Source organism: Phodopus roborovskii, unplaced genomic scaffold (genome assembly GCF_943737965.1).
Source record: "Phodopus roborovskii unplaced genomic scaffold, PHOROB, whole genome shotgun sequence".
NCBI classification, from domain to species: Eukaryota; Metazoa; Chordata; class Mammalia; order Rodentia; family Cricetidae; genus Phodopus; species Phodopus roborovskii.
In genome coordinates this window covers 1,079,657-1,106,593 of record NW_026126434.1, presented here as the reverse complement: position 1 = coordinate 1,106,593, position 26,937 = coordinate 1,079,657, and the positions used below count along the sequence as shown (strand labels likewise).

The 26,937-nt window shown below is 40.0% G+C and overlaps 1 protein-coding gene across 2 annotated transcripts in view; it reads left to right on the top strand.

The window, feature by feature from the left end:
- The first annotated feature begins 1,462 nt into the window (after nucleotides 1-1,462).
- Nucleotides 1,463-26,937, top strand: part of Cenpf (centromere protein F) — a 45,515-nt gene continuing 20,040 nt past the window's right edge. The window contains exons 1-10 of one of the 2 annotated variants that reach the window (XM_051186608.1): nucleotides 1,463-1,543; nucleotides 3,696-3,889; nucleotides 4,859-5,055; nucleotides 6,009-6,115; nucleotides 6,480-6,571; nucleotides 8,500-8,788; nucleotides 9,857-10,059; nucleotides 16,528-16,653; nucleotides 18,011-18,139; nucleotides 20,712-20,834. In XM_051186608.1, coding sequence (XP_051042565.1) covers nucleotides 3,728-3,889; nucleotides 4,859-5,055; nucleotides 6,009-6,115; nucleotides 6,480-6,571; nucleotides 8,500-8,788; nucleotides 9,857-10,059; nucleotides 16,528-16,653; nucleotides 18,011-18,139; nucleotides 20,712-20,834 — 1,428 coding nt within the window. In that variant the 5' untranslated portion in view covers nucleotides 1,463-1,543; nucleotides 3,696-3,727. Of the gene's footprint in view, nucleotides 1,544-3,695; nucleotides 3,890-4,858; nucleotides 5,056-6,008; nucleotides 6,131-6,479; nucleotides 6,572-8,499; nucleotides 8,789-9,856; nucleotides 10,060-16,527; nucleotides 16,654-18,010; nucleotides 18,140-20,711; nucleotides 20,835-26,937 lie in introns of both variants that reach the window. The other variant, XM_051186607.1, reaches the window with a different exon arrangement.

The window sequence follows — 26,937 nt, the reverse complement described above, 5'->3', positions numbered from 1 at the left end:
ATAATGGGCTGGCCTCTCCCCCATCAATCACTAATTAAGGAAATGCCTCACAGCTGGATCTTATGGAGGCATTTTTCTCAATTGAGGTTCCCCCTTTTCAGAAAACTCTAGCTTGTGTCAGGTTGACCTAAGACTAGCCAGCAGGGCAGGTTTAGGAAGAAGGCTGTATTTGTACTGGTTATTGAAGGATCAGCACGATTTCAGTGAAAGGTTCAAACTAAGCTGCAGGGATAGTCTAAGGAAAGGTAAAAAGGGCAGAGGAAGTTTTGAATTTATTGAGAGAACACATCAACTTCACAATTCCTAGTTTATTCCTGCCTTTAGAGGTTTATTTGTTGGGGAAGGGCTTATGGACATCCCTGAGGACTTAACAGATAAATACTGATGAGGGAAGACTAGTAAGAAACAAAACTCTAGTCTGTTTACCCATGCTCCTGTAAGCAACCCTAATGAAATTCAATGACACAACACACACACACACCCCTGGGCTTCAGAAAAAAGGTTGGAGTACATTCAGTTTTGAAGATCTTGAGAATATTTGAGTCTGATGGAAAAATCTTCCCCTCAATTCTCACCCAGCTAATGAGTCATCTTCATTTTGAAAAACATGACTGGGAGTTCAGCGGTGCAGTGAAACTTTGCACGCATGTCTGGAGTCAGTTTTAGATTATTTTGTTATTCTGTGCGTCAATTCTGTTAATTTATTTTTATTTATTCATTTATTTATTTGTGGACAGGGAGCATGTATGCATTTATGGTTGTGAGCCTAGCTTTTAAAGGCTGAGCTATCCCTCCAGCCCGGGAGCATGCATGTATATTCCCCAGGTTGGCCTGGATTGCGCTATGTGGCCCAGGCTGTCCTCCAGACGCCATCTCTAGGGTTGCTACAACAGGTGCACGCCAGCCGACTTAACTTCCCAGTCCAAAATATATATATATATATATATATATATATATATATGTATATATATATATATATACACACACACATACATACATACACACACACACACACACACACACATATAGCTATAGCGATGCTCGCCTCAGAGAGCTGAGCCAGGCCCGGGTCCTTCCGGTAACGCGTGAGAGGCCGCCCCGCAGTGCATGCCTCACGCTGCTCCCCAGCCCGCCAGCCTCTCAGGTTAGGGCCGAAACCCGGTTCAAATCGGCCGCCGCCGCTCAGAGCAAGCGGCACCCGTTTCCAGGCAACGCCAGCGCGCCGAACGTCTGCGCAGGCGCCGTGGCGTCCACGGCTTGTTTTTAAACAGCCGTCCGAAACAGCCAATCAGAGGCGGCTCGCCGCGCGCGCGGGGGCGGATTGGCTGGGAGCGTCTCCCGGGGCCAATGGGCGTGGAGGCGCGCGGGGGCGGGCCCGGAAGTGGGCGAGGTGAAGGGGGAGAGAGGGGCGGCGGCGGCCGCGGGCAGTTTGAACGCGGCCGGCTTCGCGGAGCGGTGAGTATCGGCGCGCTGCGTGCGGAGCTGGACGGTGGGATCTCCGGGGCTGGACCGAGCCTGGAGCCGGGTTCCGTGAGCGACGCAGGTGAGCACCGTCCTCCCGGGCCCGCGGCCCCAGCACCGCGCCGGAGGCCCGCCACCCCTGTCCGCGGCGCGCCTGCCCTCATGCTTCTAGAAGCTTCGCTGTCGCTTGGTTTAGGCTCGTCCCCCGGTGCCCGGCGAGCGGAGAGCCGACCTCCGCGCCCTCCAAGCCGCGACCCCGGGACACAGTCCTCCCCCTCCCTCCGCCCCGAGCATAAAGTTATCCTGCCGCTACTTCACGGCTGTAGTTGTGCTGTTACTAACCGGGATGCGAGCATCTGAGAGACCCGCTGTTTTAGACCGTTCCCCTCACGGGTCTCCCTCCGTCCTCCGCCCAGACTCCCCCCGCACCACCCCACACCCGCCCTTTTAATCTTTCCGTTTCCACCCATTTATTGGGTTTTTACTTTCGCTCCGCTGATCCGCTTTAGGTGGCCCACAGCAGATTACTTAGTCAGCCCCTAATGGCAACTAGGCGAGCCCGTGGAAAACGACGTGTACGAGTGCTGGCTGCACACGAATGTTAAGTGGCTGGCTGCTCGCCGGACTTGGAATTAGAAAAGCAATCTGCTGGTTTCCCTTGCTCTTTTTCTCATCCCTGCCGCACCATTTATTTATTTATTTATTTATTTATTTATTTATTTATTTATTTGCCGTCCATTCATATATTTCCCGTCTTTAAGTCTGCTGCGCCATTATTTATTCATGGTTGTCTGTCTGTTCGTCTGTCCTCTCTCTTCAAAATGGGGGTACCTCTGTATAGCCCTGGCGGTCCTGAAAATATCTCAGTAGACCAGCCGGCCTTGAACTCAGCTGTCTGTCTCCTGACTGTTGGGGCTAAAGGATTGCACGGACCCCCCCCCCTCCCAATATGGTAGTGGCATTTTGAATGATTTCGGCCGCAGGCTGAGTTGTTAAAGAGTTAGTGTGTGATTTTTGGTGTGTTGCCCTTTGTTCCTTGAGAGGCCATATTTTTTTTAGCAGTTATTGTGAGAAATTGGTTGTGGAGTTAACCGCTGTGTTCTGAGACCTGGGAGAAAAACAATGAAGCTTGCTGGCCTGGTGGCAATTCGAAGCTGAATTTCTAACATGTCAGGATCCTTGTTTAACTTTTGAATTTTTTTTTCACAATATTTATTGTTAGATACCTACCATCTCGACTACATACACAGATGTGGAAGGTGGTGATCCATGTTTCTTGTTTTTTTCATAGGCTGAAGTATAATTGGGGGAACTGACACAGTAGTTAATATGGACATAAAACGTACTGGGAGATGCAATTCCAATGCTCCAGAAAGGGATCACCCTTTTATAAATGAGAGAACCAGGACACAAAGAGCAACTGAATTGTTTGCCCAAGGTTGTATGTTATTTAAGTGACAGTGGTAGGGCTTAAATGTGCTTTGAGTCCCTGTCTATATTCCTCTTTCCTTTTCATCTGGAGTGTGCCTTTACCACTTTTGAAACGGTCCTGGCATCCACTCTCGGCTGGTACATGTATTAACTTAACAAATATCAGCGTGGAAAGAGCTGGGCATCTTGTGAGAGACTGACTGGAAACATGTCCTGTTTAGGGATTGCAGAAAAGGCCTCCTTGAGGGTATAAAGTATGAGTGATAGTGATGTGGACAAGGAGAAGAACATTTGTAAAATGATGCCATTCTTTTCTTTCATGTAGGTAAGGGTTTTTTTCACCTGGAAACATTGCAGCAAAACATGTTTTATATAAAGCAAGTAGTTATATAAGAGCTTAAAACTGAAAAAAAATAGATGAAGAGAAAACCAAATTGTTTAGGCATTTGTATTGGCTTGCCCTTGGGGTTCTGACAGAACACACCCTCAGCTGCAGGTACTTAGAGGACCACCTATGCAAATTTAATATATTGTTCGATTTTAAAGGGGCACTACTCATTCCCGCCCTTCCTCCTCCCTCCCTCGCTGTCTCTCTGTCTCCCTTACCTCCTCTCTGCTCTTTTCTGCTGTTCCTGCTTCCAGAGGCTGATCTCTACCTCCCCTCCCCCCTTTACACTAATAAAAACCCCTCCACCCAAGCTCTGTCACATGGCATCTTCCTCTCCAGGGCTGCCTTTTGAATTACAACACAAAATAAGTATGCTCTATAATCTGAGTTTCCTTTCTGACTTTATTCTTTTCAGTTTACTTACAAATGTTTGAGAAATAAAACACAATGAGCTGGGCAGTGGAAGAGTGGAAGGAAGGTCTCCCCACAAGAGCTCTTCAGAAGATTCAAGAGCTTGAAGCACAGCTGGACAGACTGAAGAAAGAAAAGCAGCAGAGGCAGTTCCAGCTTGACTCTCTGGAAGCTGCACTGCAGAAACAAAAGCAGAAGGTATCACTTTCTGAAGCAGCTTGCCTCCTTTTGCATTAGTTCACTTGTAGAGAGGGATCTTGTCTTCAGGTGATAATTGTCTCTCACTCAGGCCTTTGAAGTTGCCTCTAGTTTTGTTTATCTCTGGCTTTATTGCTGCCCACCTGCTGATTATTAGGGCTTAATTTCATTTTAACTAATGTTTGGGAAACAGCTTTTTTGCCTGGTGCAATAAGGCCAAGTATCTGGCTTCAGATCTGGACTGTTATGGCATTTTTACAGTTTACATGGAGAGAACTCTCTGACAGTGAGCTTTTTAGTTTGGAGTTTCCAACATCATCTCTTCAGGGGTATTAAATGACAACATAAAACTTTTTTAAAAACAATGTTAGCCAAGTGTGTGGTAGTATAAGCATGGCTTCTAATGTATTTTTTCTTATGGAAGGATGTTTCCATTTCTTAAAATAACTGGCTTCCTTGGTGAAACTTGAAAGTGAACTGTTGAGGAAAAGTTGTAATGTGTATTTTAAAATTCTGTTTAAAATTTGTGTGTGTTGTGTGTGTGCTTGATTATATGTACACAACATTTGTGTAGTGCCTGAGGGCTCAGAAAAGGGAATTTGATCCTATAGAATGGGAGTTGTAGACAATTGTGAGCCATGTGATGTGGTTGCTGGGAATTGAATCCAAGTCCTTTTAAGAGCAGTGATTTGCTCTTATCCACTGAGCCATTGCTCCAGCCCTTTATTTTTAAATTCTTGAAAGGACATTTAAAAAATAATATAGTATGTAACTTTATAGACCTTTCTATCTATATGCTCAGCAGTTTGCTCATTTAAAATGTCTCTATTCATGAAGCATCATCCCCTATCCCCACCCTGGGGTGGGTTATTACTGTCATGTCTCAGAAAGTTAGTTGTAGAGTCAAGTTATATGTAATACTTGGTAAGTACACAACAAAACTATTTTCTTGTCACCAATCTCTGTTAGGTCGAAGATGGAAAAACAGAGGGTGCAGACCTGAAAAGGGAAAATCAAAGATTGATGGAAATATGTGAAAATTTGGAGAAAGCAAAGCAGAAGGTTTCTCATGAACTTCAGGTTAAGGAGTCACAAGTGAATTTTCAAGAAGGTCAACTGAGCTCATGCAAAAGACAAATAGAAAAACTGGAACAGGAACTTAAGTGGTAACTGTCTGGGTAACATTTGTGTGGACTTTAGTGCCAAGGGTCTCAGACCCTCATCTGAGAGCCTGGCCAAAGGCTGAGGGATAGTAACTTCTAGGCTCACTTTCAGGGCTAAGAGTCCCAGTATACAGAATGACCAACACTAGAGGGCATCATTTGCTACCCCTTACTTTTGCCAAGTACTCAGGGAAACTAAAGCTGCCAGAGACCATCCCTTTCCTCCCTATACTTTCTGTCTCAGTGGGACAGAGGAGCCCTTAATGTGGATGGGTAGCATTCCTAGCTACAGTCCTTTCTAGATGTGTAATGTTAACTTAATTTGTACATCTTTTTAAAATGCCATCTAATATCTGTATATCAAATTGCTAAACTTTTTATTACATTAATTTGTGTGCTCATGTACACATGGAAGTCATTGGACAACATTTGGGAGTCAGTTCTCCCCTTACACTGATGGATCTTAGGGATCAAACTTGGGTTGTCTGCCTTGGCAGCGAATGCCTTTACCTGCTGAGCCAACCTGCCCACCAGCGAATGCCTTTACCTGCTGAGCCAACCTGCCCACCCCAAGTCTCTTGTTTTGAAACGGTTGTCAAAAGTAATGTCTCTGTTTTCATAATTAGAACCTGTGTTTTAAGAATATCTCTTAACCTGTGCTTATGAAGTTCTGAGCTCTTTTTTGTCTTTGGCTTAGATGGAACATGAAATTTGCTTGGACTGTATCCCTAGTCCTCTACACCTCTTTGCTGCTACAGTGCATATAGTAATAGGTCTTCATAATATTTTGAAGTCAGCTGGATTAAAAACTAAGCTCACTAAATATCTATTGGATAAAAGGATTTTTAGAGGCAAAGTTTCATATGCTCTTTTGTTCTCTGGGAATGTATAGCATTGCTACTCTGTGGTCTTTTTTGTAATTTGCCTTGTGTGTCTCTTGGGTTCTTTTTAAACAGGTGTAAATCTGAACTTGAAAGAAACCACCAAGCCGCACAGTCTATGGATATTTCTCTGAATCCATGCAACACACCTCAAAAACTTTTTACAGCTCCACTCACACCAAGTCAGTGTTATACTGGTAAATATTTTTTTATTTGGTATAAACAAGTTTTGAGTTTTAAGTTCTGTAAGAGCAATGGATTAGTCCACGTTTGAACTCAGCTTCTGATTTTAATGTCATCCCCAATTGCATGTTTGTTGAATTATTGGTGAGTGATACCCTTCTGCAGTGTGTTTTAAAAATTTCAGAATATGGGAGAAACCTCAGTTTTCATGTCTGCGTAATTTGATCAGTATTTTGACATGTTGCTCTAGTCTTCTTTCTATTAAATATTTATCTCAAGATTTATATAGTGTAGTCCTTGCTGGTCTGTTAATTCATTTATGAAATGATTAGTTGACATAAAATCTTATTTGATTGTGTTTAGGTTCCACATATGATGATCTAAAAGAAAAATATAACAAAGAAGTTGAAGAACGGAAAAAATTAGAGGCAGAGATTAAAGCTTTGCATGCTAAAGTAAGTTCAGTATGGTCCCTGCAGAAGAAGATACATCCGTAGGGACCATCCCCTGTAGTGTAAGAGTGATCTGCCTTATCTAGGGCTGGCATATTTCTCTTACATTGAGAAAAATTTCAGGGATCATTGGTAGTGATTATTTTTGTTGTTTTAAAATAGGGTTAGCAAGATGGCTCAGCAAATCAAAGCACTTGCTGTGCCAACCTGAATTCCATTAGTGGAACCTCATGGGGGAAGGAGAAAATTGATTCCTGAAAGTTACCCTTTGACATGCATGCAGGTGCTGCAATATGCATGTTCCTGTACTACCCATTACACAAAGGAAACTGAAGTAGATAGGAGAAAGCTGGGCATTGTGAAACATGCTTGTGAGGCAGAAGGATTGTGAGTTCCAGGCCATCCTTACCTACATGGTTAAGACCTTGTCCTAAAGCAAAAACTAAAGGACATTAGGTGAGGTTAGTTTTATCTCCAAGTATTATATGTTCATGGGTGCACCAAATCCATTTTATCTTGTTAAAACTGAGATGAAGGACCATATTTGGAGAGAGGAGGACTTGGGAATTACTCTTTTGTCCTGATACTTATTGGCTGACTCCCCTGGTGGAATGTGGTTACTGTAAGAGCTGAGTTTTCTAGGATCGTTATTGGTAAAATTCTCATCTCAGGGAAGCGTGTTGGCAACACAGTGTCCTGTTTTTTTAGGTAGTTGCCAGTAGCCTTTTTGGTTTGTGTTTATAGACAGTCTCCTGTCTGAGGAGGATTGCCTTGAAGATCTGAACCTCTTGCCTTATTTGTGGGAGTATTAGGATCACAGGTGTGTGCCACTAAACTAGGTTTACCATTGTATTGTGGATAGAAGTTAGGGCTTCATGTATACTGGGCACGATACCAACTGTGCTACACCCTTAGGTATAAACTCCATTTTATGGGTCAGTAAGCAGAGAAGTGGGTGAAAATTGTACAACTTTAGAGGCCACCTTCAAAAAACTGATCTGGAAGACACTGTCACCATTGCTGTATATGTTGTTTCATTTTCTAAAACAAGAAAAAAAGCCCTCTAAAACGAAACCTAGTTGGGTATTGATGGTACATTACTGCCAAACAAACTTGGTCAGAGGTCACAATTTATACAGCTTAGGGCAGAATTTATAAGTAGGTAACTAAATATTGAGAATCTATTTCTTTACATATCCTTAAACTTTGTTTTAAGGTCATCAGGACTGTTGTACCAAAGTCACTGCTTTCCAAGATAAATAAAAGTAAAATTCTCTTAATTTGTCCTAGAGATATGTGCTGCTTCATTTGGTACCTGTTCTGCCGCCATAAGGAACGTGAATTTCTATAACCATTGAACCTCTCAACTAGTCATAAGAGTGCTTGCTATTAACACAGCAGCTATTTCCACAGGCTACATGCAATTGTTGTATTATAAAATATCCACATGATGTTTCTAGAGCGCATTACCAGATAATGAAATGTGAGATTAGTGACAGTTCTATAGGTTGGTACTTAGTGTGAAGGTACCTGGGGAAAGGAAAGTCAATTTTGGAATTTAAAATGGAGGTGAATAATGGTAAGTAGTACCGAGATTTAGCCCCTGTGGATTGATGGTACCTCAGATGGTAGTAGTTCTTGTTTTCCCTTCAGTGCTAAGGCATCAAGAGTGTTAGGACTTTGCACTGCCAGGTCTTGGGATTTATGATATCCTACCCTGAGTTAGCATTCAATGTTAGTTTTCTGTGCAAGCACCATATCATAGGATTGTGACTTCACATTCTGTCTGGAAAGAAATAGCCCTGAATATTGAGATTTCCAGATTTGGGGATGTAGGTTAGCAGTATGTGCTTGCAGAATGCTGGGAAGATGGGGAGTTAAAAAAATTGAGATATTTTAAAAAGGGCTCTAAAGAGTTTGTATTTTTACAGAACATGAGCCAGCCTATTCCCCAAGCCACCATGAACCACCGGGACATTGCAAGACATCAGGCTTCCTCATCAGTGTTTTCTTGGCAACAGGAAAAGACCCCGAGTCGCCTTCCATCTGGTTCTCTGAAGACCCCACTTAGGAGAGATGTCTCCACTTCTCAGTTTTGGGGAGAAGAAGCAACTCCTAACAGATCAAGTCTGCAAACAGGGAAGAGAGACTGCAGCAGCAGCTTTTGTGATGACCCCAGTAGTTCTCAGCTTTTGGAGCAGATCAAGGCCCAGAATCAGGGTAACTTTGACAATAACTTAAGTTTAACTAGATCACTTCAGTCTGGGGTATGCATTGTATATTTTGTTAGATGAATTGGTAGCTCACTCCCCAGACTCAATGTTGTCCATATCTGTAACAACAAAAAAATGACAGTTTTGAAATGTACTTATATTTATGTTGAAAATATGGCACTGTGAGCCTTTAAAAGTAGTCTGAGAGGCTTTGAGTTCTTTTTCTAAAAGCAAAATGAGTAGGTTGGTTAGAGTTTGCACTCCTCACTCCTCATGCTTCTTAGCTGCCTCTGTTGAGACCCTTAGAACAAGCCTGTGGTCTGAGTAGCCTTGGCCGGAGATGTGGCATGTGTGTGTGGAAGAACTCTTCTCTGTGCTGCCAGGCTGTCCATATGGAGCACACCTGTAACCTTGGCTGCTGTACCACACTGAAGCTGACAGCCAAGCATACCAGGTGGTGTTTTGGAATCTACTCTGTGGACTGTGATAATTCCCAGTGCTGTGATATATTGAGAATTGTCATCAGTGTTTGTTGGTGAGAGCTGTCACACTGCCAGTGCCATTGGACCCAGTTCTGCATGTGCAGGAAAAGGGAGGGACATCATTGTTAATTTTGGCACTATATAAGGTTTACACAGTCTTGATCTTCAGTGGAGGCAAAGCTCCCAGGCACTGTAGGAAGGTGCGTATCCTACCGCCTAGCACAAATTTATATTGATATGGGCATAAAGCAAACAATTAATGTCTAATATCTATAGTCAAGTGATAACTTTACACAGGGCATTGCTTGTGGTCAGCACTATACCACCATAAGGTGCTGCTTGCAAAGCATCCTTCCTTTGCTCCTATGTGAAGACATAAGAAAACGTATTTCTCTGCTTTCCATAGGATATTTAAATAAGCATGGAGATGTTGACTGTTGAAGTTAAATCCAGTTAACATAGTTTCTGTATTTAATGTTAATTAGAGTTATCTCACCAAAGATTTCAGAGTAGGTAAAATAAATAAGTTGTGAACATTTTGTATATGCATGTCTTGATATAAATTACAATGTTCTTTTCTTTTGTGCTTTCAGACCTAAAAAGCAAGATGAATGAATTGGAACTACGCCTACAAGGGCAAGAAAAGGAAATGAAAGGCCAAGTAAATAAATTTCAAGAGTTACAACTACAGTTGGAAAAAACAAAAATGGAATTAACAGAAAAAGAGAAAGTTCTGAACAAAACCAGGGATGAGCTAGTGAGAACCACAGCACAGTATGACCAGGCAGCAGCCAAGGTACTTGACTTTCCACGAATGATTGAGAAATTGTTATCTTTTATTCCTAAATTTATAAAGTCGCTATGAGGAAAGGTTTTTGAAAGCTCATGCCATCTGCGGATGGGTAGATAATGGGACCTGTCTTGTTAGTGCCTTTCCAGTTGTCACAGTAAACAGTGATGGCAGCACTCATAAGAGGAATACTGCAGCTGCAGGGTTAGGGTCAGGGTCAGGATACAGGATGGCATTTAGATGATCTGCCCAGGAATTCAGTAGGTACATGCTGCCAAAGACTTTTCTTAAGAGAGCTCTTTATTTGAGGGCTTGTTTTCTTGAGCTCAAACCTACCTCAGGGTTTTCTGTTTTTTCTGTCATTTGTCTTCACTAATGTCCTCTGTCATTCACTAAGTTATTTATTGAGTGCTGCTGCACGTTCAGCATTATTCTAGTCCTGGGGATATGTAGAGCAGCAAAAATTATTACCCTGTGGAGGCAGAAAATAACAGCTTAAAATGAATTCAGAAAATATTATAATAAGTAATATTAAAAAAAAATAAACAACCCACTACTGTGTGGTAACATGGAGAAATGAATTACCTTCTAAAACCAACCTTGTTGTATTTGGTGCTTTCTGTACCCAATCTCTCTGGGCCCAGTATTTGGCTTATATTGTCATTCTATTTTAAATAGCCTCTTTTTCCTCAATCCACATGTTTTCTTGCCATCTAATCTCTTCCTACATCTTCCTCAGGGCCCTTTTAGTGTCATTATATTTATGTTGTAGGCATAGGATTCTTTGATTTGGCTATTAGAATTACAGAGAGTATTGAAAAACCATATCTGAGGTGTCCCTGAGGATCTTTTTTCTTTAATAAACATCATTTCTGAGTCTATAGGTGAAAATTGCTTCAGTAGACCTTGGTCTATGCTTTCCATGGGCAGGTTCTTTTTCTTTTCTAATTAAAATTTTGTTTAAGGTAATTGAAGGTTCATGTTAGCTGTATGAGGTAGTAGCTTACTAATGTGGTCAGCACTATACTCGGATACTCAGATGAGCCTGGTGTTTGGAGAAAGTCCCACGTGATTATGGCATGTAACTTTTCACTTACATGTGAATTTTGTTTGCTAATAACTTGTTAAGTATTGGGGTATCTTATTTTCATGAGAGATATTTATTGTTTGGCATTTTCTGTTTTTCTTCTATCTTTGTATGATACTTGTTATTAGGGTAATCTTGGATTCCTAAAATGAACTGGGAACTGTTCTATCCCGTTTTCTAGAAGAAAATGCCATTGATATATCTTATAGATTGAGTAGAATGCCCTCATGAAGTAAACCAGGCCTAGAGGATTTCTTTCATGGAAATTTTAATATTTTAAATTCAGTTTAAGTAAGAAAAATTATTGTTTCCTACTGAGGTAATTACAGTGGTTGATGTTTTTATCTGTGTGGTCAAATTTCTATATTTTTGTCTTCCTATTTTCATTCCACCTATGTTGTCTTTGAAGTATGTTTTGTATACATTTAGGTCATGTTTTTTAGTTTGCTGTTTAATTGGTGAATTCAGCTCATTTACATTTAATATGATTATTTCCCATGACTTAAGCCTGTGACTTTTATTTTGCTTTCTGTTTCTGTTTTTTTTATGTGTTTCTTACCTTTTAGTGGATTATGTAAACATTTTATAGGATTCATAGGTTATTGTATATGCATTTTGCCAGCTTTAATATGACACATTTGCCTCTCTTGTTTATATTCTCCCCCATTTTATAGTAGTCTTAAATGGCTTTTTAACTTACACTTGAAACTATATTGGCTGAATTACATTTTTTATGACAGCTTCCAACACTTAAAATGCTTTCTTCCTTTCTAAATTCTGCCAGGGTTCCTTTTTGATCTTTACCTTTCTGCTTAAAGTTCTTCCTGTTCCATTTTTAGGTTATGTTTGCTGTCCACAAGGTCTCGGTTTCCCTTTATTTAAAGATGTCTTGATCCCTCTTCATTCCTGAAGGATATTTCTGGGTTGAGATTTGTTTGTTCATTTTGTTTTGTTTTCTCCCCAGTATTGTTTATATTTATAGACTCTTAAATACTCTCATTAGTCTGCTTCCTCCTTTCTAGTCATTATTTCAAAGTAATGTTCAGAAACTATTTGTTGTTGTTTGAGGTAAGACTATGTCTATTACATTTTTTTCTTTTTTTGAAGTATTGTTACTTATAATAATACTGTTGTGCTAAGGTTTGTAAAGATTGAGGTGAATTTTGTAAAAGGTTTGCCATAATACCTGGGTCAAGGTGAATTCATAATATCAATTGCTGGTTATCACACTTATTATTTATTGAGTTTGTATTCAGCTCAACTAATTTTGAGTTGACTCTCTGTCTAGCCAGGACTTCCTATAAAAGAATTAATATTTGTCTTGTTTTGTTGAGAAAGGATCTTTGTTCTACCTGTCATATTTGGTGAGGTCTCTAATGAGATTATTGGTGGAGGTTTTGACTTGGAGAGTGCTATGCTAACTAAGACTTTGACTCTGGCTTTCATTTTACTACTAATCCTCCAGGTCTTATTCAGTTTTATTTCAGTGCCTTTGGAATTCCCTTTTCTTCCCAAATCTACCCAACTGAAAATTCAGTTTTTTTTTTTTTGGTGCCTAATACAATTTTGTTAAATGTCATGCTGACATCACATTATATTGTGTGTCATTAGAATTGTTTATTATGGAGCTAATATACTCTTTTGTTCTCAAGTGATTGAATGTTGTTTTTGAGTCTTTTTCCAACTATTTACAAACTACAGTTGGAGGCTGGAAGGAGTTTTAAGACTGACAGCAGCATCACCCATGCTTTACAATTGAAAAAGAAAGCTGAAGAGAGTGCTCAGAGTCATAAACTAAATAGCTGCAGGAAGTTGAGTTTTGTGCACTTTAGATTAATAGTTCTTAACTATTCACAACCCCTGAGTGATGAATGACCCTTCACAGGTGTCACATGTCAGGTATCCTGCATATCAGATACTTACAATGCATAACAGTAGTAAAATTACAGTAATGAAGTAGCAACAGAATAATTTTATGGCTGGAGGTCATCACAATAGAAAGTATTGTGTTAAAAGGTCTTAGCATTAAAGGTTGAGAACCACAGCTTTAGGATATTAATAGAGCATACATGACATCTAGTGGGCAGTTACTTACACATGGATTTTGTATCATTGGTAACACAGTGGTATTCAATTCATAAAATTTTGAATGAAGTATAAATACCTTCAAGGGTCTGTTTTAATCTCTCCTGTCTATAAGGAAAGGGTTGAGGTCCCTTAGGAATATGCGTCACTGTGAAGGAGTGCCAGTAGAGGGCACCAAGTGTTCGTTTATGCTAGTGCTTGTTTTTTGTTTTTGCTGTTTGATATTGTCAGCCATCAACCCTAATGCCAGGCTTAGGGTTGATGATCTTAGTTATTTTTACATAGCCTAGAACAGTGGAGGACACAGTAGGTTCTCAATCACTATTAGTTAAATTTATATTTATTGTTAAAAAATTTTGTAGTAGTAGTCTTTGGGAATTTAAAAACTCAGGATAATTATAGCAGTGAAGGTATCTTAATGTCTGAGGCATTGGGTGAATTTGATGCATTGGCTCAAAAATTTAATATTTTCTGAGACTGGAGTTGGTAAAGTGCTTGCTGCGTACCTGAGTGGATTCCCAGCTCCCAAGTACAAAGCTAGGCATTCATCTGTATGCATAGAGCACACACATGTGTAGTACAAAGCTAGGCATTCATCTGTATGCATAGAGCGCACACATGTGCAGTAAAAAGCTAGGCATTCATCTGTATGCATAGAGTACACACGTGAAAGCAGTTAATGTTTTTGTTGAGAAAGTGTTTTTCTGTGTAGATAAGACTGACTTCAAACTAATGAATTTCCTGTCTCAGCCTTCTGAATGCTGAGACTACAGGTATGTGGTGCTGTGTACAGCTCAGGCTTTCTTCTTAGCTTACGGTATTTCCAAAATCATTTATTTGGTCACCATTGACCAGTTTGGTACTGTTCATCTTTGGTTAGTTAATAATCAACATTTTGTATTCCAGCAAATATTGTATAGTGTTTTCTTCTGAATTCCCAAGAATCTAATACAATACTCACAGTACTGTTAAACTAGACTGTGGATGGCTGAACTGACAGCTTAAGCACTGGAGTTCAGTCTGTCCCCAGCACTCATGCTAAATTACATGTGTACATAATACATGTGCAGATAGGATCTGTGACTTGACCCAGCAGGGAAAGGTAGTTGCCGCAGACACCTGACGACCTGAGTTTAATCCCCAGAACCCATGGTAGGAGGAGAAAACTGACTCCCAAAAGCTGTTCTTTGACCTGTGTGCATGTGTTGAGCTTCCCACATCATATATGTACTCACAGTAATTAAAAAATAGCTGGTTATGGTTATATGCTGTTGTAATCCTAGCACAGAAGGATCTAGCTAAATCGGTGAACTCTTCCAGTATCATTGAGAGATTCTGCCTAGATGGAGAACCATTGAGGAAGACACTGATGTTGGCCTCTGGTCTCCATGTGCACCTACCTGCAAATGTGTACTTTCATATACACATGCACACCATGTGCATACACACAGTCACATGAACACAAATATGTATGTATGGGAAGAATTTTCAGAGAAAAATATTAGTGAAGTTTACTAAATCAAGGCACCTCTCAGAGTGGAGAACCCTTCCCTATTAATATAAAGCTTTTTTTCAATGATTTATACATTTATGTATATTGGTGTTTTGCTTGTCTGTGTGAGGGTGTCAGATCCCCTGGAACTGTAGTTACAGACAGTTGTGAGCTGCTATGTAGATGTTGGGAATTTAACCTGAGACCTCTGAAAAGTAATCAGTGCTCTTAACCATTGAGCCATCCCTCCAGCCCTCCCAAAACTTTCTTATTACTTCTCAAGTATTGTTTTTTGGAGTCAGCCATTTTAAGAATTTGAATTAAAGGATTGGTAATGAATCTTACCACTTGAAGGACTAAAATAATTTTGTTTAAATTAACTTTAGGAAAATACCTGAAGTTTTCATGTAATTAGTATTTTTAAAGTTAGCAGATAACTATATGTATGTATAAAAGCAACAGCATATTTTTTCTGTTGCTTCTGAGAGCATAATTTAAAAACAGCTGTGGGTTTCTCAGATTCTGTGAACCTCTAGAAATGTAATGGTATAATGGGAATATTATGGAAAGAAGTAGTTTAATATTTAAGATTTTTTTAACAAAAATTTATTATGGACTAGGCATGGTGGTGTCTGCCTTTAACCCAGCACCAGAAAGGTAGAAGATGGCAGATAATGAGGCCACTTTGGTCAGTGTGTAAGTTTCAGGCCAGCCAGGGTTACTCCTTACTTAGACCCTGACTCAGAACTGTTTTTGTCTTTGCAATGCTTGCAGGATACTTTGATGAGGAGGGTAAGAACTTGCTCTGACTATTGCATAGCTCGTAAATCACTATGTCAGTTCATTGTCTTGTTTACTTAACTGGTGTTCTATGTGAAGGAGGTCAGAAGACAACTCTCAGCCTGTCTGAACCAAGAATTTCTGGGCACCTCTCACATTTCCATTCCCATCTTGCCGTGGGATTCCTGGGCTGACAGATGCAAACCATCCCATTCAGCTCTTTGTGTGGGTTCTGGGGATTGAAGTCAGATTGTCAGCCTCGTGTGACAAGTGCCTTGATCTGCTGGGCTTTCTTAGTCCCATTGCTGCCTTTTGATGCCTGCTTGCCATGCAGTGATGTTGCTACATTCTGAGACCACAATCTCCCTTTCCCAGGGCACAGATTGTGAAGGATTTTAGAAATGTGCAGATGCTGAACATCCCTGTGCTGTTTACTTGGTAGTCTATGCACATTTGCTGATAGATCATAATGATTTAGATAATGATATAAACCTGGCTTTTTGTTTTGTTTTGTTTTGTTTTTCCAGACAGAGTTTCTCTATAGCTTTGAACCCTGCCCTGGAACTTGCTCTGTAGACCAGGCTGGCCTCGAACTCACAGAGATCCAAATGCCTCTGCCTCCTGATTGCTGGGATTAAAGGCATGCGCCACCAATGCCTGGATCTAAACCAGACTTTTTAAAAGAAATAAAGAGATCAAAACAAAAGACAATGGTAAACATGAAATAGACTTTAGAGACTACAATTTCTTTTTGGGTTTTTTGTTTTGTTTTTGTTGTTTTTTTTTTTTTTTTTTTTTTCCTTTTTGGTTTTTTTGAAATAGTGCCTTACTCTGCAGCTCTGGTTGGTCCGGAACTATCGAAGTAGACCATACTGACTTTGAACTCAGAGATCTGCCTGCCTCTGCCTCCTCAGTGCTGGGTTTCAAGGTATGGATCATCATACTGGACTAAAATTTCTTCAAACACAAAATTTGCCTTTAGTTTGTTTGAGTAACTTGTTTTATATGGAACATTTTTATTTGTTATCAGTGTACTACCTTGGAACAAAAGCTAAAAAATTTGACTGAGGAGTTGAGTTGTCAGCGACAGAATGCAGAGAGTGCCAAATGTTCTCTGGAGCAGAAGATTAAGGAGAGAGAAAAGGAGCTTCAAGAGGTAAGATGAATGGGCTCATGGAGGACTTTTATGAGAAAGACCTGTTGCAATGTGGAAGGAGGAAGTACTTATTATGACTGAGGATGGTATGGGGCAGGTGTGTTCACAAGGCCCATGCATTTTCCCTCACACCTGCATGTCTGTCTTTTCCATCATTCACTGTTTGATTAACAAGGACACTCTTGGAGTTAATTTTCTTTTTTGGTTGAGATTTGATGTTGAGTAGGAGAGGAGTATCTTTGAGCTCTGGATCCACAGTGAGGAGGATTGCTTTGTTCTTCAGTTGTCTTTTGAGGCTGTGAGTTGATTAATTACCTAATGAGGTATTTTAGGTGGTCAGGGACCCAAAAGTGGGCTGGCAGGTATTTTGTCAGTGTGGGTAATCCCCCTGGTTGTCAGTCAACTAGTAACATTTATTCCTGTTCTTCCAAATAAAGACTATTGTAAGTGTAAATGACTGATTAGTTAAAAGCCCCTTTTTCTTTTTTCTTTCTTTCTTTCTTTTTTTTTTTTTTTTTGTTTTTTTTTTTGTTTTGTTTTGCTTTTTCCCTCCTTTTGAACATGAGCTCATTTAGCCTAGACTCCTTGAACTCCTGATCCTTTTGTATCCACTGCCTGAGTTCTGGATAAGGGTGTGTGTCACCATGCTCAGCTCCTATGCCCTGTTTTATTTTTAAGCACGTGGTCTATATGTATATGGCTACATGTGAGTGCAGATGCAAATGCACATATATGGGCATGCCTGAAGAGGCTTGACATTGATGCAGGATGTCTTCTCCGGCTCTCTACTTTATTTTTGGAGGCAGGGTTTCTCAGTTGAACCCAGAGCTTGCTGATGTGCTACTCTTGCTAACCAGCTTGCCTTGGGGATCCCCTTTTTCTGCCTCTTCAGTGCTGACCTTAAAGGTGGCTGCACACGTGCCTGGCTTTTCCAGGGCTCTGGTTCTATATCCTGCACTCAAACTTGAGTGGAAAGCATTTTATCCACTGAGCCATTTTTCCAGCTTTTTATGCCTAAATTTTTGGTGTGTTTCTGTGCTGAGTTGTGTTGATTGCTGCTTGATTATTCCTTCTTTCCCTTCTTTCTTCAAAATTGAGACAACTAAGATAGGAGATGAGGTGGAAATTGGCTGTCTTTCATGTGGTCAGCTGGTGACGCTGACCTTTCCCTTTGAGACCTGGATTTGATTATCAGTATCAATGTTCAGAGTGATTGTATTTGGCATTTAGTAGATGGTTAGCATGGCTCCCTGTTGTCTCTTTCACTTTTCTTATAGCGTTGCCTGTTAGGATGTTTGTGCCTGCTTCTGGAATCTCCTTTGTTAATGGTTGTTTGATCTGATGTTTTGCTTTTTAGGAGCTGTCCCGACAGCATCGATCTTTCCAAGCTCTGGACCAAGAGTATACTCAGATGAAAACCAGACTTACCCAGGAGTTACAGCAAGCCAAGCATGCTCTCAATGTCCTCCAAGTGGATCAGGAGAAGGTAGGGCTGAACTTTGTTCTCATACATGCTCCTTCTATACTTCAAATGACCCAGATTTTGTTTTAACTGCTTGTTAAAAGCAGAAAAAAATGTGATGTTTGATACATACTTTTTGAAAAATGTAATATTTCAGGTTAAATGTGTTTCTCTTCTTAAACATTAGTTATTCTTTCAAAGTCCTTTGTTTCAGCATTTGTTCAAAACATAATTATTTTGTGTACTGAGCAATAACACACCAGACTGGAACCTGAGAGCCATTCTTCCCTTCTTCCTCTTGCTCTCCTGGGCTATGAGATTGCTGTTTTCTTTCCAATGTCTTGGGATCCACTTTTTGGTATTCTTGTATTTTTGGTTGTAAGCCTAACCCTTAATGGTTGCGCCATCTCTCCAGCCCAACTTTTTGGTGTTGATAAGGGCATCAGTCTAAGTATCTGTCTCTTGGTAAATCTCCTTAGCTACCTTTTAAAGTGGAAAACAACCTTTATTGCTCAGTTTTCTTAGAAAAGGGGTGAAGTGGGTTGGGTTTTCAGATTTGGATATGAGTGGAAATCTCTGATATTCTGATCATTATGGGATATATAACATGGGGGGCTTTTCTAAGTGGCTTCTTCCCCCAGATAGTTAAAACGTGGACAATTACCAGCTGGCTTATTTAAGACTGTTGTGAGTGGTCCACCCAGGTTACTTGCTTTGCATACTACCTTCATTATGATGGGTCTTGTTTTATGTCTCCAGCCTGGAGGTGTATTCTGAACTGCAGACTGGTCATGTGTATGTGGGTAACAATAATGAGATGATCTGAACTTTAGCTATTGTCTTTTAGATGCGCACCTGCTCTAGTCTTCTCCATTCCAATAAATAGGAATTTCATTCTTTACAATGCTCAGGCCAACATTTCAGGTTACCTCCAGTTCTTCTCACATCTCAAACTAGTCTATCAAAACTGCTAAACCTACTTTTGTGCATACATATTAGTGTATATTTGTATTTTATAAAGTATATTAATATATTCTGATATGAATGATAGTATATATATCTAATCTTTTTATTGTTTGAAAAATTTAAAAATGCATACATTTTGATCATATTCATCTCATTTCTCATCTTTTTTTTTTTTTTTAAGATTTACTTATTATGTATACAGTGTTCCACCTCCATGTATGCCTGCAGGCCTGAAGCAGGTACCAGATCTTATGATAGATGGTTGTGAGCCACCATGTGGGTGCTGGGAGTTGAACTCAGGACCTCTGGAAGAACAGTGCTCTTAACCTCTGAGCCATCTCTCCAGCCTCCCTCATTTCTCATCTTAATGCTTTCCAGATCTATGCTTCCAACTTCATATCCTCTGTTTTGTTTTTTGTAACCTCTGAGTCCAGTTTGCTGCTCATGTACTCATGGATATGAGGCCATCCAAAGGAGCATGGTTGACATGGTTGACCTACCAGGGCCATGGCCATACCCTTAAAAAACACTGACTCCCAGAAACCATCAGTTGTCCACAGCTCCTCAGGGGTGAGAGGTAGCTAGCTTGTCTCCAGTCTACGTTGGAGTGTCTACTAACTTGATCTTGTGCGGGTCTTGTGCACACAACCGTGGCTACTGTGAGTTCATGCCTGAAGACAGGTTTCACCCTGGTCATCTCTACTCTTTGGCTCTTACAAATTTGGCAGCATGTGGTCTTGTCACTCATCTGCCCCAGAGATTTTCCCATGTGCCTTCCTACTAGTTAAGAATAAATTTGACTTTTCAATGTTTACATATATGTTGAATACAATTGCTTTAACCATGACCAGTGTCATATCCTGTTACCAGTTACCATGCCAGCCTCTTGTCTGACCCTGTCCAACCTATGTTTATTTTCAGTCAGATCCCATAGCTCCTTTGCTCAACACCGTGTAGTCATTTCCTGTCCCTATCACTGGACCAGACAGGTATTTTCCCTGATTTCCCTGTGGAGTCCATCTTCTGCCCTTCTCTCACTTGCTTCATTTTAGCTATGTGGCCCCCTCGCTCTTGGCAGGATACACTACATAAAGAAAACCTCAGGCCTTGATTACAGTTCAACTCCCAGGTTGCTGTTTGCTCATGGACTGGGAGGCACATGTCTCTACTATATTGAGTATCCTTGGTTGGTACATGTATCTCCAATCTTCAGATACTCTGTGTGTTTGTGTGTTTAATTTTCTCTCTGGTGTGAACACTTGAATATTTGCTGGTTCATTTGTGTACTGTGTAGTTAGGTCTGTGATCTGAAAACATAAAGTCTTTTTCTTGTTGTTATTTTTAAATAATAAAGTAACTACTTACATAGCACCTGTGGGTAGTATAGAGCTGATATACAGTATTCAAGAGGATGTGTATTGGCTATAGGCAAACCTTGTAACATTCCATAGGGTGAAGGTTTTGATGTTCTTGGAGGTTCTGTAGATACCAAGGGATGATGACCCTGTTCTCCCAGTCTGTCTCTTTTTCTCTTTTATCTCAGCTTTTTTTGTTTTTGTTATTCTCTAAGAATAGTTATTGTTTGCAGAGAATATAAATACCGAATTTTGTTGTATTTTCTCTGTTGTAGGTCACATCCGTGAAGCAGCAGTTAGAAAGGAGTTTAGAAGAATTTAGGCAAAAGCTCAACAGAACAGAACAAGCCCTTCAGGAGAGTCAGATCACAGAAAATGAGCTGAGGAGAAGCACTGAGGTATGTGAGCAAGAGGGTCAAGGAATAAACCCACACAGGAGGAAATATGACAATAAAACAGTGTCTTTCTTAAAAAAAAAATTGTATGTACGGGCACGTGTATATACGGGTACATGTATATACGGGTACATGTATATACGGGCATGTGTACATATGGGCATGTGTGATGTCATGCTCATGGAGGTCAGAGTAAAACTTGTAGCCATTTGTTCATTCTTTCCACCTTTATGTGGGTTCTTAGGATCAGACTCACAATAGCAGGCTTGGCAGCCAGCACCTTTGCATACTAAGTCATCTTCCTGGCCCAAAAAATGGGCTCTGTATCCTTTGTTAGTGGTTTATTAGTACCATACATATTTCTATTTTTTTCTTTTTAAGATGTTAATGTAAAAGTGCTTTATGTGTGTAGAATAGGTCTCTGTTTTCCCTTTTTACTTTGAAATCATTACTCATGCATTTGGCATGAGGAATTAAGGATATGTAAGGATATATAATCAGGTTTTTATTGTTGTTTTTTGAGACAGAGTTTCTCTGTGTAAGAGCTGTGGTTGTCCTGGAACTTGCTGTGTAGAATAGGCTGGCCTCGAGCTCATAAAACTTCGCCTGCCTCTGCCTCCCAAGTGCTGGGGTTAAAGGCGTGCGCCACCACTGCCCAGCTATAAACAAATTTAAAAATTTTTATTGTATGTATATGTATTGTGTGTATTTATGTCTGTGTACCACATGTATGCTTGGTGTCCACAGAGGCAAGAAGAGAGTAGGTATCTGATATTCTAGAATGGAGTTAAAGATAGTTGTGAGCCTCTGGGTCCTCTGAAAGAGCATCAGCCACTGCTCTTAAGCCCTCTAAGCCATCTCTCCATCTCCTATAAAATCAAGTTTCAAAGCAGTGGTTCTCAACCCCTTTAGTGTCAAATAACCCACTCATAATATACCTTGCATATTATGTTATGATTCATAGCAGTAGCACAGTTGCAGTTATGATGTAGCAACAAAATAATTTTAACTTACAACTCTACCTTTTCCGTTTTGCTTCTTCATTTGTTTAGTCATTTATTTATTTTTGAGGTGGCCTCTCACTCTGCCTATGATGGCCCCAAACCAAAGAAGCTAAGTTAGGCCTTAAATTCCTGACCTCACTGCCCCTTTCTCTCAAGTGCTGGGAAAACACTTGTTTTTTGTTATGTTCATCCCAGGCTAGTTTGGAGCCTGTCTTGTCTCTACAGTTCTGGGATCTAAATCCTTTTTGAAGGGTTAACTTAGAGTTACAAATGACCTTAGTTCAGTCTCTTGCCACTGCTTAAATAAATAAATAAAACAAAACAAAATCATGCAATTATGAATGGTGTTACCTTTTAGAAGTGAGCGTTGATCTTAGGATTCCCTGTGCAGACTGCTCTGTGTTGCCTGTAGATTCCTGTTTTGCTGTGTGGTGGATGAGGAAGTGTCATGGCTGTGGGAGTGTTCTGAGGATCTTATTTCTACCCATGTCAGTTTGACTTCTAAACTTCCTTGGTGGCCTTGAGTTTGTTTTAAAGACCTTAATTAAGAAGCATTTAGGAATAGCTACTGGACTACAATGATTTGAACTGAGCCAGAAATGAACAGAGAACAACAGAAGATCAGTATAGGTGTCTTCTCAGAAAATACAGGACAAAAAAGTTTTCCCCTATCATCAAACTGTTTTGTCATCACTTTTAGCCTGCTAACGATAAAAGGAAAACAATTTTGCTCATAACGACAGTGCCTTATCTAGGTGATAAAGTCTAGATATGTTTGCCCTCATGGCATTTCACTGTAAATGAGAACACCTGTCATAGCAAAGAGGAAGTTATTAAAACAGCCAGCTATAAAGAGGGAACACTGCTGGAGATGGGGTGGGGCATTCAGCTCCTGCTCCAAAAGTGGAAGCCATTCAGTCAGATCCTGTGATGGGTTCATTTCCAGTGCCTGTTTATTGCAGCAAAACAAATGTTTGCCTTTTGGCCAGTGGGGACCAACCAACAGATGCTTCTGCTAACATTTCCACAGGCACACTGGCATGGAGCTCTTCCCTCTGTGAGCTTTCCTTTTAGCCAGGAACTCTCCTGCGACTTGACTGGCTGCCTGTGGAAACATTTTGTAGAACTATCATCTGGTTCAGAGTCTAAAGACCTTTTAACATGACTTGCTGGGGCATTTTAATAGGCTGGACATTGTCTTGCAGATGTGTCTGAACACTGACTTTATTCCCATGGGGTTTGGCTTGTGGTGCTATCTCTAATTCCAGGCTGTACTGCATCATATGCCTACCATGTTCAACTGAAGATAGTCATGTGTGGAAAGTGCTCAGATAGGGCCTACATATGAATTTACTATTCATCTTAATTTATGTTTATGTTTGCCTGTGAGTCGTCCTCTGGGGATAACAGTAGGAGTTGAAAGGGCTCCCCTGGCTCTTGTACTTTGAACTGTGGTTCAAAGACCAGAGAAGTGACTTGTCAGTAAGACTGCTGATGTAGCATGTAGCTTGGAGATTACAATGGTGATGGCTCTAGTGGGAGCAATCTGGATGTACACTATTGGGTTATCCATCTATTTGTTACCTTGGGATGATCCCTTTCTAGTCTGTATACAGATTCAAATAATATCCTTCCCTTTCAAGACTGTATTCATGATTAACTCCAATACTGTATAAAGTATGTGGCCTGGTGCCCATCATGTAAGTGTCTAGTAAATCATGGAAGGCCACCTGCTTGTTTTTTGTTTCATAAATGTTAATGACCTTCAGTGTTAGAGTTATTTGCAGTCACATGTCAGGCACAGAAGGGTCATGACCAAAAGACAGTGCATTTGAGAGTTTTCATATTTAGAAATTTTGCCAGTTTAATTATCTGCTGTTTTTCTGTATCTAATAAGTAAGCACAAACAAGTTCAACATGCTTATAGGTTTTGGATGCTGAAATGATGTGACAGTTGTACTGAAATTTTCCTTGACTGTGTTTAGCAAACTAATATATTTCTCGAAATTAGAAATTATCAGCGCTGGAAATGTGATTTAATGACCCAATCATGGGTAAAGTTAGCATTTAGTATCAAAGTGATGTGAGGGCAGTGTTAGATAAGCTGCTTACCCCGCTTCAAGTGCCAGCCTCTATCGCATTGAGTTTTGGTGGTAAAATGCCATCGTTGACAGGCAGGATGAAGAAGGACTTGCTGGAGGACCTTTCTAGGAATAGGGACCTGTATTGTATTAAGTCTAAGGAATGTGGTCTGGCAGGCAAGAATGACAATGTAGACGGGAAAAAATACATCCGCTACATCCATCCCATACCCACATAGACAGCCTTCACCCAGCAGGGGACATATTAAACTGTGCTCATGGATGGGATCATGAAATGCCACACACTAACTGCAGTTTGTTTTGTCTGGCCCTAGGAAATGATGCTTCCCCTGCTGCTCCTAAAGCAAAGCTGCTCTGGGTGGGATTGCTTGCTAAGCTCAGTGCTGGCTGTGCTTATGGAGATTGCTGTGCTTTTCCAGAGTAGTGCCCAATTTTGCAAATCATGTGAGGACACAAGAGATGCCTAGGAGAATATATCCTTGTATGCTTAACTCATTGTTGCTAATGAGCTACCCAATCAACACTTAAGTGGCTGTAGCCTCATGGAAAACTAATTGCTGATGGATGGCAGCCTGTGCATCCATTTTCAGATGTTTATTTTCTAAATTCTGGCCCCTTAAAATTCTTGGGTTGGTCTCAGCCATAGCATTATAAGCCTGCTGGGTTCCAGGATTGGCTGAGCATTCCTTCGTTAGGAACAAATATTTACAGAGTTAATGCCAAAATGGAGAAAGGCACTCTAATCTTTTCATTGAGCTTGCTATTTTCTTAAACATCTGCAGTTATGCACTAAGACAGAGAGGCCAACAGGCATGCAGACACGACAACAACTCCTCCCCTTTGTGGTACCTACTATTCCCCCCACCCCAACATCCCCTTGGTCTTTCCTGTGGAGGTGCTCTCAGTTTATCATATACTGTCTTTCCAGCTTCTTTATCAAGGCCAAGATTTAATTTGATTTTGTTTGTGTTTTGACTAAGAATAATTTTTTAAGTTATAAAAATAGTAAGTCAACTCATGATTCACCTTTGATGATCTTGCTACTGGTGCACTTGGGAAGAAATACTAGTATCAATGTCACATTATACTTGTCAAAATGCTTCAAGTGTTTTATCTTTCACATCTGTGATCTCATTAGATGGGTGATTATCCTCAGCCTGAAGAACAAACAAGTGATTATATTGCTGTATATTAATGCTAATTTTAATCAGTTACATTGTTTGACCTTGATTTTTCCTTGCAGGCTTGAGTACTGACTGTATGCAGGTTAACCCTTCAAACTTGGTCTAAGTTCTCATCGATACCTTAATATTATAGCCAATTTCCTAGTGTAAGCAAGATAGGATCAGAACACAGTAGACAGGAGTGCAATACTGACAACAGGCTCTGTCTCATTTTAATGATGAAATGAATGTATATACATGAACACAGCAGCTGCCAGCAAGTTTTCAAGTACTTTCTAGTAGCCAGATTCTCACTCTTCTTGAATTTGGCTTTGTTACATGGGTACCCATCTGCTGGTAGTAACCAGACTGATAATTGAAGGCAGCCTTCCAGCATAGCATCGCCAGGGCCATCTGTTTTCTAACAGTGGAGTAGGGTTTTGAAGCATGGGTCTTAATGGTTTCTTTAAGATTCAAAAAATGTCTTCCTACTTCTCAGAAGGGTATTTTTTAAATGTAAGTTAAAAAACAAAACAAAGCAGCCTATGGATTTCTTTCATTTCCTAAGATGTGAGATACTTAGTTCTTAGTTTGTGGTGATATGTCAATTCTAAAGGGTAGGGTATAATATAGGTGGAGGTACCTTTAAGCTATTAAAAAAAAATTAGTAAAAATTTCAAGGGCCTTCCCAGTGTTCCCAGTCAGAAGCAAGTAGATCTTTTGAGTGTGAGACTTGGTCTATAGAATGAGAAACTCTATCCAAAAAAAAAAAAAAAAAAAAAAAAAAAAAGGCTGGAGAGATGGGTCAGTGAATACAGTTACTTAGTGTATCAAACCTGAAGACGTCAGTTCGATCCCTGCAACCCACAGTATGGAATAAGAAGAGAACTGACAACCCTAAGTTTTCCTCTGTTGTCCACATATGTGCAATACCATGTCCTGCCTCCTCAGTGTTTACATATGTACACACACTAATAAAGATAATAATAATCTGAAAAGCTAAAGGAGACAAGTTTCAATGTGACTGGAATGTTTTTACTATGTGTTGTATCAGTTTTAGCTTATTGAGGAGACATAGTATTTCCATTTGGTATCTACATTTGTGTAGTTTTGATCATGATTTCCCAACATAGTGAAATGACACTATACTTTTATGTATCTGTGTTACTTGCTACCCAGCCCTGTGTGGATGTATATTTAATCATAGATTCAAGGAACCTGTGAATGTTCAAGATCCTCCATCCAAGATGATTCTGTGCTAGCCTGTGATACCATATGGATTACTCAGTAACTTTCTAATAGTTAGCTCTGTTAGGTGTGTACTGAGTGATTAGGACCATACCTTACACTACCTGCTGAAGGTAGAAACTATTTTATTTGTATATGTATTTTTTCATAGTGTGTATTACAGTATACATACATGACCATTGTAAGTTTGTTGATGAAAACATTAATTGAAAGAAACTTAAAACATTTATTGAAGGAAATTTCATCTATAAGTACCCTTTTTTAGATAGTATACCTTTAGTAGGTTTTGTAGTGAAAAACAAAAATTTGATCTCAGAACATTATGGTTTAGTATCACATCATCTCTTTGCAAAAGATAGTTTGACTAATCTGGTTTGATAGGAATCTGCAAAACTTTTGTCTTTGATATTATAAATAGGCTTTTTCTTAGCTAAGCCTTTAGCAATCGGAAGTTTGAAGAAACATAATTTCCTGAAGGTATAAGGTAATTCTTATGTTTGGGATCTACTTTTATGATGTAGGTTGATTTTTTTTTTTTTTTTTTTTTTTTTTTTAAAGGTAGCACAACCTTTAAATAATGGAAGTTCAT